The sequence below is a fragment of the Cherax quadricarinatus genome, chromosome 68 (assembly GCF_038502225.1).
Source record: "Cherax quadricarinatus isolate ZL_2023a chromosome 68, ASM3850222v1, whole genome shotgun sequence".
Lineage (NCBI taxonomy): Eukaryota > Metazoa > Arthropoda > Malacostraca > Decapoda > Parastacidae > Cherax > Cherax quadricarinatus.
Genome location: NC_091359.1, coordinates 7,686,032 through 7,707,317, shown reverse-complemented (window position 1 = coordinate 7,707,317; position 21,286 = coordinate 7,686,032). Strand labels below are relative to the sequence as shown.

Sequence of the window (21,286 nt, the reverse complement as noted above, 5' to 3'; positions counted from 1 at the left end):
AGACGATGGCAATATAAACACAAATGCAGTATAATGTGATCCTTTATTGACTACGTTTCGCCCACACAGTGGGCTTTTTCAAGTCACAAACAGAACTACCTGGGGTGGAAGGAACGCGAGTATTTATAGTCCGGCTGAGGTCAGGTGAAGAATGCTGCATCTGATGATGTACCGAGTTGGGTTGTAGAGTCTAAAAACTTGGGTAGCTTGGAAAGGAGACTGGACAAGTTTGTGAGCAGACCTTCTACAGTGTTCTTATGTGGGATAGCGATGAAGAAGTTTCTTGGCAAGTGGTTCAGCTATGTTATAGAAGCCACTATTCTGGTTGAAGTTGTCGGATATAGAAATAAGTGATGATTCCAGGATTCTTCGGTATTGAGTGTTGTCTTCTGTGGCGATAAGTCTTGAGTTTCTGTAGTTTATCAAGTGGTTGTGTGAATTACGGTGTTGTACGCAGGCATTCCTTGTGTCGTCAGACCTGCTTGCGTATTGGTGTTCTGAAATACGTGTTTGGAGGTCCCTTGATGTTTCGCCCACGTATAACTTGTTGCAGTCATTACAAGGGATTATGTATACCCCTGCAGAGGATGGAGGCTTGTCCTGCCTACTACTGGTGATGTCCTTGATGGTCGTGGTTGTGGAGGTAGATACTTGGAATGATGTTTTGGCAAAGATGTTGGAAACATGTTTGGCAATGGAGTTGGTGGGAAGGACTATGTATCTCTTCTCGGCAGTGTCTTCTCTGGGTGTGTTGAAGATGTTTAGTGCTCGCCGTCTGCAGTCTCTGATGAAGTGACGAGGATAGTGGAGTTTGGAAAATACCTGTTCAATTATAGTGCATTCTTCCTCAAGGAACTCGTTGCTGCAGATTCTGAGTGCACGCAGGAAGAAGCCTATAATTACACCACGTTTGGTTTTGGTGTCGTGGTGAGAGTAGAAGTGGAGAAGATCGTTTTGGTTGGTGGGTTTTCGATAGACTTTAAAACGAAGTTCGTGGTCAGCTTTGCAGAGTAGAACATCAAGGAAAGGAAGAGTGTTGTCGACCTCTTCTTCAAGTGTGAACTGGATTGAAGGCTCGACCTGGTTGAGCTTGTCTTGGAGAGCTTGAACGTTGAAGCGTTTAGGAGTTATGAGGAGAATGTCGTCAACATAACGGAGCCAGGTGACAGACGAAGGAATAATGGTGGAGAAACGTTCGGCTTCTAGATGTTCCATGTATAGGTTCGCTAGGACTGCACTGAGTGGCGAACCCATGGGTAGTCCAAAAGTCTGCTGAAAGAGGTGATTTTCAAAAGAGAAACACGTAAAGCCAACACATAGTTCAACCAGGTCGATGAAGTCGCTGGCTGGAATGGGAAGATCAAGTGAATCGTCAATTTTCTTGCGCAAGAGATCGATGGCTTGTTTAGTAGGTACTTTAGTGAATAGGGAAGTCACGTCAAGGCTGGAAAGTTTCTTGTTCCTGATGTTGATGTTGCGAATGCGATTGAGAAGATCACCTGAGTGTTTGAGATGTGCTGGACTGATAGTGCCCAAGAGTTTCGAGAGGTGTTTGGCGAGAATTCCTGAGAGCTTGTGGGGAGCACTGCCTATTCCCGAGGATATGGGCCTCAGTGGGATACCAGGCTTGTGAGTCTTTGGCAGGCCGTACATTCTGGCAGGTCTGGGGTTGCTGGGCATGGTGTGCAGAAGTTTCTTCCCTTGTTCTGAGCTCCTCAGAATGCGGCGAGTCCTTTGAAGAAAAGTTTTAGTAAGGTTGTCCACTTGGTTAGTTGTGAGAGGTTTGTAGGTATCTGGGTCATTAAGTAGATTGGTGTTTTGTTCCTGACATCCAAGACGCACCCTCCTCAAATTGCCAACATCAAACCACCTTTCTCCGCTACAGCTCGGACCTACCTTGAAGAGTGTGCAGATGACTTAAACAATGCTACAAAGGAAGCTTTTCTCCAAGCCAGAACACTAGGCACAACACTCCGGGGCAACATGAACAGACGCACCGCCGAAATCATTCGCAGCCACAGCGAACGTTCAACAGAAGATCAGACTTACTAGGAAACTACAAACACTCTGCGATAATAGTAATTGGAAAAGTTTAGGAAGACCTGAAATTATTCAAAATCTTTCATCTCGTCCACTGTCAACCACAGAAACTGAAGCCCTCAGCTTAGGCCTCAAATTCGCAACAGGAATTACGAAACCAAAACAAGACCTCAATTTCATCGCCAAAAACTACAGACACAATGACTCCGACTTCCAAAAAGGCTATCTTCAAGGCATCATCTCAGCAGCCATCTCAACACGCAGCTCCCCAGTCATACCCCGACGTTACATCAATGCACTCAAAGGTTTAGCAGAAGACACGACCATCAGGGTCACCACCGCTGATAAAGGAGGTGGTGTTGTTATCATGAACACTGACGATTACAGGAACAAAATGCTCAATCTACTTAATGACCCAGATACCTACAAACCTCTCACAACTAACCAAGTGGACAACCTTACTAAAACTTTTCTTCAAAGGACTCGCCGCATTCTGAGGAGCTCAGAACAAGGGAAGAAACTTCTGCACACCATGCCCAGCAACCCCAGACCTGCCAGAATGTACGGCCTGCCAAAGACTCACAAGCCTGGTATCCCACTGAGGCCCATATCCTCGGGAATAGGCAGTGCTCCCCACAAGCTCTCAGGAATTCTCGCCAAACACCTCTCGAAACTCTTGGGCACTATCAGTCCAGCACATCTCAAACACTCAGGTGATCTTCTCAATCGCATTCGCAACATCAACATCAGGAACAAGAAACTTTCCAGCCTTGACGTGACTTCCCTATTCACTAAAGTACCTACTAAACAAGCCATCGATCTCTTGCGCAAGAAAATTGACGATTCACTTGATCTTCCCATTCCAGCCAGCGACTTCATCGACCTGGTTGAACTATGTGTTGGCTTTACGTGTTTCTCTTTTGAAAATCACCTCTTTCAGCAGACTTTTGGACTACCCATGGGTTCGCCACTCAGTGCAGTCCTAGCGAACCTATACATGGAACATCTAGAAGCCGAACGTTTCTCCACCATTATTCCTTCGTCTGTCACCTGGCTCCGTTATGTTGACGACATTCTCCTCATAACTCCTAAACGCTTCAACGTTCAAGCTCTCCAAGACAAGCTCAACCAGGTCGAGCCTTCAATCCAGTTCACACTTGAAGAAGAGGTCGACAACACTCTTCCTTTCCTTGATGTTCTACTCTGCAAAGCTGACCACGAACTTCGTTTTAAAGTCTATCGAAAACCCACCAACCAAAACGATCTTCTCCACTTCTACTCTCACCACGACACCAAAACCAAACGTGGTGTAATTATAGGCTTCTTCCTGCGTGCACTCAGAATCTGCAGCAACGAGTTCCTTGAGGAAGAATGCACTATAATTGAACAGGTATTTTCCAAACTCCACTATCCTCGTCACTTCATCAGAGACTGCAGACGGCGAGCACTAAACATCTTCAACACACCCAGAGAAGACACTGCCGAGAAGAGATACATAGTCCTTCCCACCAACTCCATTGCCAAACATGTTTCCAACATCTTTGCCAAAACATCATTCCAAGTATCTACCTCCACAACCACGACCATCAAGGACATCACCAGTAGTAGGCAGGACAAGCCTCCATCCTCTGCAGGGGTATACATAATCCCTTGTAATGACTGCAACAAGTTATACGTGGGCGAAACATCAAGGGACCTCCAAACACGTATTTCAGAACACCAATACGCAAGCAGGTCTGACGACACAAGGAATGCCTGCGTACAACACCGTAATTCACACAACCACTTGATAAACTACAGAAACTCAAGACTTATCGCCACAGAAGACAACACTCAATACCGAAGAATCCTGGAATCATCACTTATTTCTATATCCGACAACTTCAACCAGAATAGTGGCTTCTATAACATAGCTGAACCACTTGCCAAGAAACTTCTTCATCGCTATCCCACATAAGAACACTGTAGAAGGTCTGCTCACAAACTTGTCCAGTCTCCTTTCCAAGCTACCCAAGTTTTTAGACTCTACAACCCAACTCGGTACATCATCAGATGCAGCATTCTTCACCTGACCTCAGCCGGACTATAAATACTCGCGTTCCTTCCACCCCAGGTAGTTCTGTTTGTGACTTGAAAAAGCCCACTGTGTGGGCGAAACGTAGTCAATAAAGGATCACATTATACTGCATTTGTGTTTATATTGCCAGGGGTTTGGGAAAGTTTGGCTAACTGGTTTTCCTAAATCCCTTCATAAATGTTACCTTGTTTGCACTGTAGCAGCATATTAAGTTATAAAAAGCCACTCGTCTTCACTCATTTCAGTCTAACATTCTCGCATAAGCCTGTTGGATGTTCAAACCCCCAGTGCTCAAAGCCTCCTCTACCCCCTTCCTCCAACCCCTCCTAGAACAATTTCTTTCTCCTCCTTCCTTTAATCCCAGATTTATGTACCATCTTAGTCACCCTGTTATGCTTTATCTTCCCTATATGCCAAAATCACCTCGACAATCCCTTCTCAGCTCTGAATTACCGTATTTCATGGCTTATAAGACTTGTTTTAATTTCAATGACTCGGCATCGGACATAACTGGGAGAACAACCCACCCCACACCCCAAACTTATAGTTCTCATCACTGACTTCAGTTTATAGGACACAGGGTGGTTTTTGGAGATGTTTTATGGAAAAAACGTGTCTAATAAGCCGCGAAATACGGTATATTATTGGTAGCTATACACCATGTTTTAACCTCCATACTCCTTATTCTCACCATAATATACTCACCACACACTGCTTTCAAACTTGACAGCGTCACTGCCTCCAGCTTGTTTCTTGTTGCAGCATTTGAAGCCCATGGCTCACACCCAAGTGAAAGTGTTGGTATCATTATTCTCTGGTATACTCTCCTTTTTTGCCACCATGGATAAACTTATTTCTTTCTGCAGATGCCTCAGCATCCATCTATTGTACTTTCCCTCCTCCCCCTCCCCTCATCTGTTCTGTGGTTCACTGCACCTTTCATGGACTCTTCTACTGATGTTTCCACTCCCAAACACAGTATCTGAATACATTTACTTCTTCCATACTCCCTCCTTTCAATCCAATATCCAATCTTTCCCTTCCTTGAGTTTTTGTTAGTCTCATTGCCTTGCTCTTTGATATATTCACTTTTAATTTCCTTCTTTTACATACCCTTCCAACACCCACTAACCATTGCAACTTCTCTTCAGAATCTCCCAAAAGAACCTTGTCATAAGCAAAGAGGAACTGTGACAACTCCCAGATTTATTATCTTTTAATCCCACACCTCTCCTCAGCACCCAAACATTCATTGATTTTATAACCCCATCTTTAAATGTGTTAATCATGGTGATATCACCATAAGACTGATGAATATCAGTCAAATAAGTTGTAAAAAATCTTGTACAGTACTGCATTATTTATTGTTGAAAATCTGAATACAGTGTATATAGGTAATTAAAAGGATGAATGCGAGAGCAGATGGGTACCTTAAACCTAGTGATTTTAGCATTTCTAAACAGTTTTTAAGAAAAGTTGTTGTTAGAAGAGAATAAACTATTAGCTGTTATTTTCCTAGTTATCCATATGTTAAGTGAAACCAAGCTGTTGACATCTTTTGAAGTCATGCTGGTACCTAATAGGACTGGTGATGGTGAAGATGATTTCGACAGTCTGGGAAAGGGGTATGGGGACATTGGACAATCCATTGGGTGTGTCTGATCATAAAAAGGTTAAGAACCTCTGGTTTAAACTCTGGGTAGCACCTACAAGACCAAAGCCTTCATTTTGTGTTCAAAAGACTAGCTGTACAAGAGGTGAAAATTCTACAGCCAATCTAAACTTTAAAAACTTTACAATAGATTAAATACCAAAGACATGACACCTTGAGTTTGAATTTCCTCCTGTAGCTTATGGATAATCCCATCAGTAGTAGACAGGCTAACTAATTTTTGAAATATTCAGGAATATTTGAAATATTCAGGAATATTTGAAATATTCAGGAATATTTGAAATATTCAGGTTCTGTCAAAACTCAGAGAAAACGTTGAATAAAATTTGTGTGGACAGAAGTAGTCACTTTTCAGTGCACTGAGCTAGCATCTACAGCACTATGCAGCTGCCCAGCCATATGGTGGGCACTTTGAAAATTTCTGCTCTTTATCAAAACTGTTTTTTTTTTTTTGTTTTTTTTTGGTGCATGCCAAAACATACATTTGTGCAGACCAAGGTAGTACTGAATAAGAGCTTATTTAATTTCCAGTTGTAATGCTATAGTATCTTTTATACAAAATACATCATACATAATTAACCAACAAATGATGCAGGTAACTTAAGAGATAGATTCATGAGTGTGAGAGTTCGCACAGATGAGTTGTCTGTGATGTTACTACTTCCTGCCTCAGTGCTTGTAGTAGGTGTTGGAGATATGCATGTAAAATTAGAAGATACTGAATGTACAGACATCTATATTCTTGCGGTTGGAATCTTGGTGTGCTCTCTAGTTATTGGTATTTTAAAATAGTACTGATGTCTAGAGGTGTAAACAGGTGTACAAAATGTAAATAGGAAAATATTCAACATAACACCACATTCAGCATTTGATGATTATCCTATTTATACCATAAGTTGTGTTATTTTTTTTTTACTGAGAATTTGTAATATTTCAGAGAAGTCTTGTCCTCAATCCTGTTAGATTTTCAGTGTTGAACTAAATCTCTTTTATAAACTTTCTTAAACACACATAACAGAGAAAATAAATTTTAACAGGTATTCGAGTCTGTCATGGCGTGGACAAAGCGAGACCTAGACCAACGAGGTCACAACTTGCCTGAGTTGTTAACAAAAGTCCGCATGCCATTGCTAACCCCACAGTACCTGACAGACCGTGTTGCTACTGAAAACTTAATCAGATCATCACATGAATGCAGGTATGTAGTTATTGATTTTTTTGACCTTTCACCAGAGGTGCCTCGATGTTGGCAAAGGGTCTTGTATATGTATAAGGAATTAGAGATAGCCTCCTTTTCTTAGGATCAGATCTGATTACAAGCCATTTTCATGCACTGTATGACCCCTTAGGGTTTTGTACTTCCCTATGATGATAATACTAATTAATTATTTTTAGTATACACCTATCATTCGACTTACAACCTGCTCGACTTACGACCGTGTTTTTTATGCCAAATTTCTGGGAAATAAACAACTATGTGTGTTGTACACAGTGTTTATCCTAAACCATACAGTATAAAATACAGTACTAACAGCATAAAAAGTAAAGTAAAACATGAAATAACAAATAAAACAATAAAATAAAGTCATTACAAAAATGTTTTGTTGATATTCAGTAGTAAAATTCGACTTACGACCATTTCGACTTACGACCGGTTTCTTGGAACCGAACTCAGTCGTAAGTCGGATGGTAGGTGTATATTGCTGGTGTGTTTAATTGGTGTATAGAGTAGCAAGGTTTATTTCTTCTCCAGAGATTTGTTAGACGAGGCTAAAGATTATCACCTAATGCCAGAAAGGCGACCCCTCCTCCAGAGCTTTCGAACAAGACCACGGTGCTGTAATGATATTGTTGGACTTATTTATGCTGTTGGTGGGCTTACAAAATCAGGTAAGAAGATTGTCGCTGTGCTGATGAGAAATACATATGATAAGAAAATGTCTAGCTTCTTTAAAATAACACAAGAGATTGAATATGATTTTAACAAAACAGATGGATGAAATTCAAGGTTGGTGCCATGAAGTAAGATCAAGAATTCTCTTGAGTGGACCTGAAACATCAAGGGGTGAAACCAGATCAAGATTAATATGTGTGTCAAAAGTCAGAGAAAATCTACAATTCTGTAATCGTCAACATCAGTTTCAGTTCACATCCTTCTCATTTGCTCTTACTAAACCTTTACATATTTTACTTTAATGTTTCTGCATGCTTGTGCCTTGACTTCCAAAACACCCTTCAATATTTTGCTTCTTTGCTAACAAGTTTTGTTAATGAATATTTTTATTTTTAAGTCTTAGCAGTGAATGACCCAAAGGGGTTGAATGTATTTTTGTGATATATTATCATGTTATCTAGTTTTATTTATGTACAGTAGTTGCCTTTACTATTTTCTTCTCTTGCAGTTAGTGATGTGGTATTTTAGTTACATAAGGGAGGTAGCTCTTGTTCCGTATTGTACCCAGAGAGCTTAGTAGATAGTCTACATCTTGACACCCATGTACAGTAACTTTGATTTTTGGCAGATTGTAAAAAATGTCTCTAAATTAGAAAAAAGCTGTAGTCAGTATCGATTAAATGGCTGCATGTAGTATATTCTTCTTTTGTGAACATATTATTGATCAAATGATCCATAATGAAAACTTTTATACGTTATATCATTGAGTACATACATGTAGTGGGAAAGGGTGGTGTCTGATTACCCCCGTAACGATTTAGCGATTATTTCGTCATATAAAAATTTTGATGCATCGAGTACTGTAGTGAGGGCATCCAAGCATACAATCGGGTATTATTACAGTAGTGACCATGGGCCCCAAGAAAGCTTCTAGTGCATGCAATAAGGGTGTGAGATGGGATCATTGATAAGTATGTCATGTCCCGAGCTGGCAGGTTGTATAATAAACTCAACCCACTATTGGTGGTACAGCTCGCACAAATATTATATTGACAAAGTGATATCATATGCAGCATACCTGTGTTAAATATTGCTGAAACAACTGGGTATAGTGGTTACATATGGTGTAAAAAAAATGCAGTAGCTACAGGAATATATTGTTGGTTTTGTTGTTCACGGAGCAACACGGTGATCCCTTGGCCCATTGTGACTCTTAAACCAACAACTACAGCACCTGGTTCATGTGACCCTCTGGTTGTTGGCACTCTTTATTCCCAACAATAATCACCAACAGTTGTAAATAGTAGCAAAAGTCTTTCATGGCTTTAAATTGAAGCAACTTTTTCATTCCTTGGATCAAATTTGATTACTCCGAACCCTTCCCATTTCCCTGGCTCTGTAAGACTCTCATTGGATTAGTGCTTCTCCATGAATATAAAATGGATTCAAATGCATTTTTTTTTTATATGAGTTACATGACTCCTTTTTATTTATTTTTTTGTGGGGGGCGAGAAGGACTGGTTTCTGGGGAAAAATTGACTTATATGACTGAAGATACTGTAATTATTATTAATTTTTTTTTTTTGCAATATTGATCTCGTATAATTTTATTTTTAAGAGAAGATTGCTTAAATGTTTGAAGTTAGTAATCATGAGATATTTTTGCTTATCATTAATTAGTAATGCTTTAGTATGTACATTCATCAAATTTTTTTCTCAAAAAATGTTTATTGCTCTGTTTCTTTTTAATTGTTAATTCACATTGTACTTATTGATTGATAATGTGAGTCACTCTTTAATCTGTGTCAGCTTTACGCTCATGCTATTTACTATAGCAAGAAAGAGGTTGAGTAAGATCTCATGACATAGCAGCTCACATAAAGTTAACAGTAAATAAAAATTGTATAAATCAAAATGGGAAAACTCACTTCATTTGTATCCTCAAATCTTGTTGGGTGTTGAAGAATGAATCTATGGCTGTCACATAGTTGAAGAACTTCATATATTTTTTTAAATTTTGTTCACCCTTGGTGAATTTGAAAATCTTGCTTATTTGCTTATTATACTCTTTCATTAGTGGCAGTCTTTGTTTCAACTGTTGAGACATTATAGCCTTGTACAGTATAGTTCACCTGGTTCTCATTCTTACTTGTGCATTAATGCTTGTTTAAATCATGGTATTCATTCCACTCTGCATATTAGAGCATTAAGCTTTTTTTTTTTTTTCATTTATTTGTATGGTTGTGTAGTGCCTTATTTTTCATACATATATCTTTTGCATGTTTTCTCTGTGTGTGCAACTCTTGTTAATGTGTGGAATACTGAATAGGTTGTGCATGTTTTTCTGTGTAAATATTTTATACTTTTGCACTCTGGAAACCTCTGAGGATTCTGTTTGTATATGTGTGTGTGTGTGTGTATGTTTGTTTGTTTGTGTGGTGTGTTTGTGTGTGTGTATGTACTCACCTAGTTGTGGTTGCAGGGGTCGAGTCACAGTTCCTGGCTTTGCTTCTTCACTTGCCGCTACTGGGTCACTCTTCGTGCTCCATGAGCTTTATCGTGCCTCTTCTTAAAGCTATGCATGGATCCTGCCTCCACTACATCACTTCTCAGACTATTCTACTTTCTGACAACTCTGTGACTGAAGAAATACTTACTAACATCCCTGTGATTCATCTGAGTCTTCAACTTCCAACTGTGACTCCTTGTTGCTGTGTCCCATTTCTAGAACATTCAATCTCTGTCCACCTTGTCGATTCCTCTCAGCATTGTATATGATGTTATCACATCCCCTCTATCTTTAATGCCTTCCAGTGTCATCAGGTCGATTTCCCTTAACCTCTTCTTGTAGGACATACCCTAAGGGGTATGTTCGGGACTAGTCTTGTTGCAGACCATTGCACTTTCTCTAGTTTCCTTACGTGCATGGATACGTGTGGGTTCCAAACTTTTGCTGCATACTCCAGTATGGGCCTAACATGCACGGTGTACAGGGTCCTGAACGATTCCTTATTAAGATGTCAGAATGCTGTTCTTAGGTTTGCTAGATGTCCGTATGCTGCAGCAGTTATTTGGTTAATGTGGACCTCAGGAGATGTGCTTGGTGTTATACTCACCCCAAGATCTTTTTCCTTTAGTGAGGTTTGTAGTCACTGTACTCTGTCTGTGGTCTTTGCCCTTCCCTAGTCTTCATGACTTTGCACTTGGTGGGAATGAACTCCCGGAGCCAGTTGTTGGACCAGGCCTGCAGTCTGTCCAGATTCCTTTGTAGTTCTGCCTGGTCCTCGTTCGATTGGATTCTTCTCATCAACTTCACATCATCTGCAGATAGGAACACTTCGGAGTCTATTCCTTCTGTCATGTCATTCACAAATACCAGAAACAGCACCGGTCCTAGGACTGACCCCTGTGGAACCCCATTCGTCACAGACACCCACTCTGACACCTCACCACGTACCATAACTCGCTGTTGTCTTCCTGATGGGTATTCCCTGATCCATTGTAGTGCCTTCCCTGTTATCCCTGCCTGGTCTTCCAGCTTTTGTATTAATCTCTTGTGTGGAACTGTGTCAAATGCCTTCTTACAGTCCAAGAAAATGCAGTCTACCCACCCCTCTCTCTTATCTTACTGCTGTCACCCTGTCATAGAACTCCAGTAGGTTTGTAACAAGATTTCCCATCCCTGAAACCATGCCTGTTGTCATTGAAAAGCTCATTCCTTTTTAGGTGTTCCACCACTCTTCTCCTGATAATCTTCTCCATGACTTTGCATACTGTACATGTCAGTGACACTGGTCTGTAGTTTAATGCTTCGTGTCTGTCTCCTTTTTTAAAAATTGGGACCACATTAACTCTTCCATACCTCAGGTAGTCACCCTGTTTCGATAGATGTGTTAACCCTTTCAGGGTCCAAGGCCAAAATCTGAAGTCACGCACCAGTGTCCAAGAAATTTTGAAAAAAAAAAAAATTATTTTTTCTTACAGAATTAAAGAGCATATTTTTGTGAAGGTAATAAAACAAAAAAAATTAGAATCTGATCAGTACTTACCGAGATACAGTGCCAAGAAGTTTGTAGAAAATGATGTGGTGGTGGCAACATCGACGAATTCCACATACGCGTATTAGATTATTTTGTTGTTTTAGTTGTTTTTTCTTTTCTTTTCCAATTTTTTTCTATTCCTACTAACATTTGGGGCCTGAGAGACCAATACTGTATATAATTTATATATATAAACTCACTGTATTGAACACAATAACCGCACTAAAGTTATTATCATATTATTGTTTACCACTGTTGTTTATTACAATAAACATGCACAAATATTGTATAATACTAATGTTCTATCATATATTTACATATTTACAATCACTGGACATGGTTTTAGAACTGCTGGAGCTTGTGGAACTCCTTGAAACAAGGCACCATGCACAGAGGCACCTTACATTCCTCACACATAAACCGAGTGTCTTTGCGTCTTTGTTGCCGTCGTTTTGTTTGTGCACAGACAATGCATCTCTTCTGAGCAAATTTCTTTTGAGTTGAAGGAAGCTGTATTATGAAATGATCACCTTCTCTTCTCAAACGCTTGGGTATATTGTGATGAATTCGAGGACCATGTTGTATTGCAGGTGTTGTTACCTGGTACTTCATTATGAGTTGTCTGACAACAGACAAACAAAATTCACCATACGGTGGTCTGTTACCAGTCTTTATTTGGTACATATTATATGCATTCAGCATTGAAATGTCCATGAGATGGAAGAAAAGTTTCATGTACCACTTGTAACTCTTACGAACACAGTCAACAAAACCAATCTGCATGTCACACTTGTCAACCAAGCGCATGTTTTGTGTATAATCAATCACTGTCACTGGTTTTCGAATACGTTCATTAGTCACTCGATCAACTTTGCCACTGTCTTGCATTTCATTACGGTGAATGGTTGTCAACAATGTGACATCTCGTTTGTCATGCCACCGTAATGCCATGATGTCATTGGCAGTAAACACCTGCACGTCATCACCACGAACACCTGCGTTGAGCCTGGGCATATGTTTACGATTAGAACGCACTGTGCCACACACATCTGTCTTGTTCACTCGCATGAAATCACTGAGTAATGGGCTTGTGTACCAGTTATCGGTATATAATGTATGGCCCTTACCAAGATAAGGTGCCATCATGTTTCTCACTACGTCACCTGATATACCCAATAACATCTTGGTATCTTTCAATGTTTTACTACCCGTGTATACAACAATATCCAACACCAGGCCACTGTCACAATCACAGAGTACAAACAATTTTATACCAAAGCGGTTCCTCTTGCTCGGTATATACTGCTTGAATGACAGTCTACCTTTGAACAAAATCAAAGACTCGTCAATTACAAGATTCTTGAATGGATAAAAGTACATCCTGAACTTTTGTTTGAGATACATGAAAACATTTCTAATCTTGTATAACCTGTCACTTCTGTCAGGCCTGGTTTTGTCAGAGAAGTGCAACATACGTAAGAGTAAGATAAACCTGTTCACTGGTATTATTTCACTGAAGGATGGGGTACAAATTAGCCGATCTGTGGACCAGTATGCTTTTATATTATGCTTATAGACGTGAGGCATAAGCATTATTGTTGCAAAAAGCAAATACATTTCTGCAACAGTCGTCTCTTTCCACCTGTGTAGTCTTGACTGTGGTGATAAGATCGTATTTGCCATGGTGTACTGAAAATACTTATTACTTTCCCTGACAATAGTTTCCATCAATGGCTGGTCAAAGAATAATTCAAAGAATTCCAGTTCATTGGCCGTGGTTCCAAGGGGACAGGTAGGTAGAATTCCACTTTGCGAGTCATCAAAGTGGTGAGGGCTGGGAACAAAATTGGGATTTTGCTGCCAATCCCAGATACGGTTTGCTGGTGGATACTGGACATCATAGGCTGGTTGTACGGGTGGTTGTGGCGGGCTGGTGGGTGACGCTCCGCTTTGTCCTTGAACTGACGAGTCAGCAGCGTGGGTTCCCGCGTGGCACAGCGAGTCACGCATGGCGGTGCCACTACCACCACCAGCCCCACTAACACCATCCACTGATGTCTGTGGCCCATCCATGCCAAGTGTAGCCACATCATCCTCACTATCACTACCTAAAACGGGTGTAGGGCCACGGGATGTACTCCGGGATGTACTACGGGATGTACTCCGTCCCCTGGGCATAGCATAGGGTACACTACCCGAGCGCATGCGGCGGCGCACATACCGACGCTTCACTGGTGAATATGTTTCCTCACTATCACTACTCGAATGATCGTCGAGCGCAATAAAATCACAATCCACGTCAGAATCATCGTCATTACTGAAGTCAGAGGCCAGGCCACGGGAAAATATTAGTTTTCTCTTACGTTTAGGAACAACCGACCGTGAGTCACGAGTGCCCACACCAGAGGTAGAAGGTCGAGGATCGTCGGGGTTTTCTGCACTATTATCGATATCCTGGTCATTATTTTCGGTCACTAACTCATCAAAGCCGTAGAATTCGTCTTCATTTCCACTTCCATCAGTGTCAGAACTATCAGACAGGAAGAGGAGAGTCCCAATTTTCCGGGGAGTGAGAGCTGACTTGCGACGAGACATGGTGAACAAGGGAAACTGAGCCGGCGTTCCCACAATGCTATGCAGGCGCCTAGATTTTTTGTTTATGGCGCACACCCACCGCGCAGACCCATTCTCTCATATGTAGGCCTATGAGCGCTTTCGCGCTAAATTTGACGGCGCTAGAATTTTGGCGTAGATCTACGGTTTGGACACTCACCGACCAGCCGTAGATCTACGGGACGGACCCTGAAAGGGTTAAATATTGTTGTTAGGGGTACACATAGTGCCTCTGTTCCCTCTCTCAGGACCCGTGGAGAGATGTTATCTGGCCCCATCGCCTTTGAGGTATTGTTACAATTTTGATGTCATAACTTAAATAAAATGGTCCTGGCTCCTAAAGGCTGCTCACACTCCTGTCTAGGGGTTATAAAATTATACTGAGAAACACAGCAACTTTTGGGCCAGCATGTACTCATATATTAAACAATATTAATTATTATTAGGAAGGAAGGACAAAAACTCACCTTTTTTTTTTTCAACAAACCGGCCATATCCCACCAAGGCAGGGTGGCCCAAAAAGAAAAACAAAACTTTCTCTTTTTTAAATTTAGTAATTTGTACGGGAGAAGGGGTTACTAGCCCCTTTCTCCCGGCATTTTAGTCGCCTCTTACAACACGCATGGCTTACGGAGGAAGAATTCTGTTCCACTTCCCCATGGAGAAAAAACTCACCTATATAAAAATATATCTATATTAATAGTAACTTATATACAACTTATAACTACTACAAAAAAACACCACATTCCAGTTCACATTAGCTCACTAGCAAACTGCTGCCTGAGTTTTTTTTTTTTATTATCACACTGGCCGATTCCCACCAAGGCAGGGTGGCCCGAAAAAGAAAAACTTTCACCATCATTCACTCCATCACTGTCTTGCCAGAAGGGTGCTTTACACTACAGTTTTTAAACTGCAACATTAACACCCCTCCAGAATGCAGGCACTGTACTTCCCATCTCCAGGACTCAAGTCCGGCCTGCCGGTTTCCCTGAACCCCTTCATAAATGTTACTTTGCTCACACTCCAACAGCACGTCAAGTATTAAAAACCATTTGTCTCCATTCACTCCTATCAAACACGCTCACGCATGCCTGCTGGAAGTCCAAGCCCCTCGCACACAAAACCTCCTTTACCCCCTCTCTCCAACCTTTCCTAGGCCAACCCCTACCCCGCCTTCCTTCCACTACAGACTGGTACACTCTTGAAGTCATTCTGTTTCGCTCCATTCTCTCTACATGTCCGAACCACCTCAACAACCCTTCTTCAGCCCTCTGGACAACAGTTTTGGTAATCCCGCACCTCCTCCTAACTTCCAAACTACGAATTCTCTGCATTATATTCACACCACACATTGCCCTCAGACATGACATCTCCACTGCCTCCAGCCTTCTCCTCGCTGCAACATTCATCACCCATGCTTCACACCCATATAAGAGCATTGGTAAAACTATACTCTCATACATTTCCCTCTTTGCCTCCAAGGACAAAGTTCTTTGTCTCCACAGACTCCTAAGTGCACCACTCACTCTTTTCCCCTCATCAATTCTATGATTCACCTCATCTTTCATAGACCCATCCGCTGACACATCCACTCCCAAATATTTGAATACATTCACCTCCTCCATACTCTCTCCCTCCAATCTGATATTCAATCTTTCATCACCTAATCTTTTTGTTATCCTCATAACCTTACTCTTTCCTGTATTCACCTTTAATTTTCTTCTTTTGCACACCCTACCAAATTCATCCACCAATCTCTGCAACTTCTCTTCAGAATCTCCCAAGAGCACAGTGTCATCAGCAAAGAGCAGCTGTGACAACTCCCACTTTGTGTGTGATTCTTTATCTTTTAACTCCACGCCTCTTGCCAAGACCCTCGCATTTACTTCTCTTACAACCCCATCTATAAATATATTAAACAACCACGGTGACATCACACATCCTTGTCTAAGGCCTACTTTTACTGGGAAATAATTTCCCTCTTTCCTACATACTCTAACTTGAGCCTCACTATCCACGTAAAAACTCTTCACTGCTTTCAGTAACCTACCTCCTACACCATACACTTGCAACATCTGCCACATTGTATCCCTATCCACCCTGTCATACGCCTTTTCCAAATCCATAAATGCCACAAAGACCTCTTTAGCCTTATCTAAATACTGTTCACTTATATGTTTCACTGTAAACACCTGGTCCACACACCCCCCTACCTTTCCTAAAGCCTCCTTGTTCATCTGCTATCCTATTCTCTGTCTTACTCTTAATGCCTGAGTTATACAAAATAAATCATCAGGGAGGCTCCATGACATACACACCCCCCTTTTCACTTCTCCCTGGTAGACTAGTTACCGGCAGACAAAACACCATACAGTACTCTCGCATAAACAGGCCTCTGCATACAAGGGCCTTACATATGAATGAGAGCACTTAAACACAAACATCTATGGTATACACTAAAAAACTTACCAAAATTACCTACTCAAACGAACACCAACCCATAACAACTTCATCCAGCCGCCTTCCTACATGTACCGAACTAAACACCCCTCTCAGCTGCTCCTGTCCTGGCCACTGCCTGACTGACAGAAATAAAACGTGTTTGCTTTCAGTTCAATCTCAGAACTATGTTATATAAAATATTTTTTCTGCATTTCACTGCGTAACAGGTATCTAACTCACTTAGCAGCCTCTTCACTTCTTCCTTGGTTGTATGTATTGTGTCCAACACTTGATGGTGTACCCCACCTCTCCATCTTTCTGGAGTCCCTTCTGTCTCCTCTGTGAACACTTCTTTGAATCTTTTGTTGAGTTCCTCACATACTTTGCGGTCATTTCTTGTGATCTTTCCTCCATCCTTCCTCACTTTGTGTGTGTTACCATTTTGTCCTAGGCACATGTCCATTAGACACTAGTCTTGGTGTGTGTGTGTGTGTGTGTGTGTGTGTGTGTGTGTGTGTGTGTGTGTGTGTGTGTGTGTCTGTGTGTCTGTCTGTCTGTCTGTCTGTCTGTCTGTCTGTCTGTCTGTCTGTCTGTCTGTCTGTCTGTCTGTCTGTCTGTCTGTCTGTCTGTGTCTGTCTGTGTGTTTTGTATATATGTATGTATGCAAAACAACCACTGTGAAAGAATAGAGAAATTCCAAGCGCCCTCGTGACTACTCACATTATCCTTGAGTAGTCACGAGGGCGCTTGGAATTCCTCCATTCTTTCACAGTGGTTGTTTTGCATATTCTGAAATCACCTGTTTACTGTGATCTTATTGCATATGTATATATTTATGTGTAATTACTATTTACAGTTAAAGGTACTGAGCTATGCTTGTAATCACCCAACTTTTTTAAGTAATTTCATGCATGTTTTTTTTTTTTAGTTTTTTTTTCCCATTTTATTTGGTTGTAACATACACTACAGTATCTTTTCTGTTTTAAAATGATATTTTCTACTTTTTTCTCTATATTTTAATCTCATGTTCTTGTTGACAACTCTTTGCTATCTGTTTCTTCATATCTGTATTTAAATGTGCTCTGTTTTTCTCCCTTCAAAGAGACATTTAAAGCATTGTGTAAGCTACATTTTTAACACATCTGGTGCTTCCAACGAAGGTACGGTGACCTCAAGAAGAAAACATATTAACTATCTACAGTCTCAAACTGCTGTTTTAAAATGATAAACATCTGGAGCTATGCTGTTCAACCTTCAAAAACCTGGTTAGCAGTTTTCCCTGAACCCCTTCAGTGATACTATAGTGCTCACAAACACCACCTCAGATCTTGAAGACTATATCTCCATTTGTTTGGATATTACACATGGGTAGGCAGGCAGGCATAGATAGATAGACACACACACGCACATATAAACAGGTTCATACACCTCGTATCTTGCTCCATTATTTCTGTATAAACAAACCATCTCAACAGATCCTCTTCTGCTTTCTGAATTAAAACTTTATACCAACACTCTTTTCTAATTTCTTTATTAGTTATTTTTTGCAGAATAAAATCAACACACACAGGTTTCAGATAAGGCATGTCTATATCTTCCAATCCTCTCCTTGTTGCAAACTTTAAACACTGTGCTTTGTGCTCTTACCAATAGTTTTGTGCAAGTATAATCCAGTGTAGATAATACAGATAAATGTAATATGTACTAATGTACAATAATCCAGCCATATTTGTTGGTGTGTTCCTGTAGGTCCGAGCTAATTAAAAAATTCTGATTATAACTAAAAACACTGGTATTACAAAAGGATATTGCTGTGCATACAGATGGGTGGGGAAGCCACTGAGTGAGGAAGGAAAGGAAATAGCAGAGGAGGAATTGTGTAACAATTTTACCTTTTATGTTATCACTGTGCGTTCTACTCTTTCCCAACATTGCATGCATGCTAGCGGCTTTCTTTTGTGCCTAACAATATTACATATAAACTACGTTGCCTGTATACTGCAGGAAAGAAATAATTTGTATTTTTTGTATTATATGAATGGCAGGATGAAAGAGGGAGTGTGTGTAAATGTACGAGTATGTACTCACCTATTTGTACTTCTCAGATCCTGGCCCTGCCTCTTAACTTGACACTCTTCAGAGTCACTTCCTCTTAGCCTCGTGATCCCCATCATACCTGCTCTCAGAACTGTGTATGGATCCTGCCCCCACTACTTTCTCACCAAGACCATTTCACCTCCCGACCACTCTTGAGGCTGAAGAAATGCTCCCTAACATCCCTGTGGCTCATCTGTGACTTTAACTTCCAACCTGGCTGGCAAACAGGCAAATGTTAAATTAAATTTATTATGTGGAACACTCATAAGATTGTGTGAATTGTTAAAATGCTGTACATGAATTTAGGAGTCAGAACTTGGAGGGATTATTTAATTTTTTTTTAACCTGGCTGTCTCTCACTGAAGTAGGGTGACCTATAAAGAAAGAAACACTTTCATCATTGCTCACTCCATCACTGTCTTCCAGAGGTGTGCTGACATCACAGCTCAGATGCCCCTCCAAACTGCAACACCCCACCCCTTCTTGAGAGTGCAGGCACTGTTCTGTACTTCTCACTTCCAGGACTTGAGTCCGGCTAACCTGTTTTCCTGAATACCTTCATAAATGCTACTTTGCTCACACTCCAAGAGCAAGTCAAGTCATAAAAACCACTTGCCTCCACTCCAGTTTAACATGCTCACATATGCCTGTTGGATGTGAAAGCTCCTTGCATACAAACAATCCTTTACTCTCTCCCTCCATCCTTTCCTAAGATACCCCTATCCCTTTTTCCCTCTGCTACAGATTTATACATTCTCTAAGTCATCCTGTTTTACTCCATCCTCTCAAAATGTTCGAACCACCTCAGTACCCCCTCCTCAGCCCTCTGGCTAATACTTTTATTAACTGCTCACCTCCTATCTCCAAACTACGAATTCTACAAAATATTCTCACCACGCATTGCCCTCAGATGCATTTCCACTGCCTCCTACTTCCTCTCATACACTTCCCTTTTTGCCTCCATGCATAACATTGTTTGTCTCCACAAAGGCCTCACTTCACTACCCAATTTTATGGGTCACCTTATCTTCATATATTGGTCTGCCAACAAGTCCACTCCCAAATATCTGAATGCATTCACTTCCTCCATACTCCCTTCTCCTAATCTGATATCCAGTCTTCCATTGCCTAAATTTTTTGTCACTCTCATCACCTTGCTCTTTCCTATGTTCACTTTTAATTTCCTTCTTTTATGTGCCCTTCCAAATTCATCTACCAACCTTTGCAACTTATTTTCAGAATCTCTCAAAAGCACTATATCATGGTCAGAAAGCAACTGTGACAACTTAGTATGAGGGTCTTTATATTTTAATCCCACACCTCTCTATGAAACAGAAACCTGTAACTGTTTTGCATGATGGTAGGATTGCTGGTTTCTTTTTCTGTCTCATAAACACGCTAGATAACAGGGATATCTTGCTACTCCTACTTACACATTGGTCACACTTCACAGACATGCACATGCATATATATATATACATACATCTAGGGTTTTCTCCTTTTTCTAAATAGCTCTTGTTCTTCTTTATTTCTTCTATTGTCCATGGGGAAGTGGAAAAGAATCTTTCCTCCGTAAGCCATGCGTGTCATGTGAGGCGACTAAAATGCCGGGAGCAATGGGCTAGGGCTAGTAACCCCTTCTCCTGTGGACATTTACTAAAAAAGAGAAGAAGAAAACCTTTATAAAACTGGGATGCTTGAATGTGCGTGGATGTAGTGCGGATGACAAGAAACAGATGATTGCTGATGTTATGAATGAAAAGAAGTTGGATGTCCTGGCCCTAAGCGAAACAAAGCTGAAGGGGGTAGGGGAGTTTCGGTGGGGGGAAAGAAATGGGATTAAATCTGGAGTATCTGAGAGAGTTAGAGCAAAGGAAGGGGTAGCAGTAATGTTGAAGGATCAGTTATGGAAGGAGAAAAGAGAATATGAATGTGTAAATTCAAGAATTATGTGAATTAAAGTAAACGTTGGATGCGAAAAGTGGGTCATAATAAATAACAAAAAAGGCACAATACCGTGACTGGAACGATACACAAATAACCTGCACATAAAAGAGAGAAGCTTACGACGACGTTTCGGTCCGACTTGGACCATTGACAAAGTCACACTGTGTGACTTTGTCAGTGGTCCAAGTCGGACCGAAACGTCGTCGTAAGCTTCTCTCTTTTATGTGCGGGTTATTTGTGTATGGGTCATAATATGTGTGTATGCACCTGGAGAAGAGAGGAATGTAGAGGAGAGAGAGAGATTTTGGGAGATGTTAAGTGAATGTATAGGAGCCTTTGAACCAAGTGAGAGAGTAATTGTGGTAGGGGATCTGAATGCTAAAGTAGGAGAAACTTTTAGAGAGGGTGTGGTAGGTAAGTTTGGGGTGCCAGGTGTAAATGATAATGGGAGCCCTTTGATT

The 21,286-nt window shown here is 40.9% G+C and overlaps 1 protein-coding gene across 1 annotated transcript in view; it reads left to right on the top strand.

Moving 5' to 3' along the window:
- The window catches only part of KLHL18 (Kelch like family member 18), an 83,498-nt gene that overhangs the window by 15,857 nt on the left and 46,355 nt on the right, over positions 1-21,286 (top strand). Inside the window, exons 5-6 of the mRNA XM_053789677.2 lie at positions 6,827-6,987; positions 7,543-7,679. Of these exons, the coding sequence (XP_053645652.1) occupies positions 6,827-6,987; positions 7,543-7,679 (298 nt within the window). The remainder of the gene's footprint in view (positions 1-6,826; positions 6,988-7,542; positions 7,680-21,286) is intronic.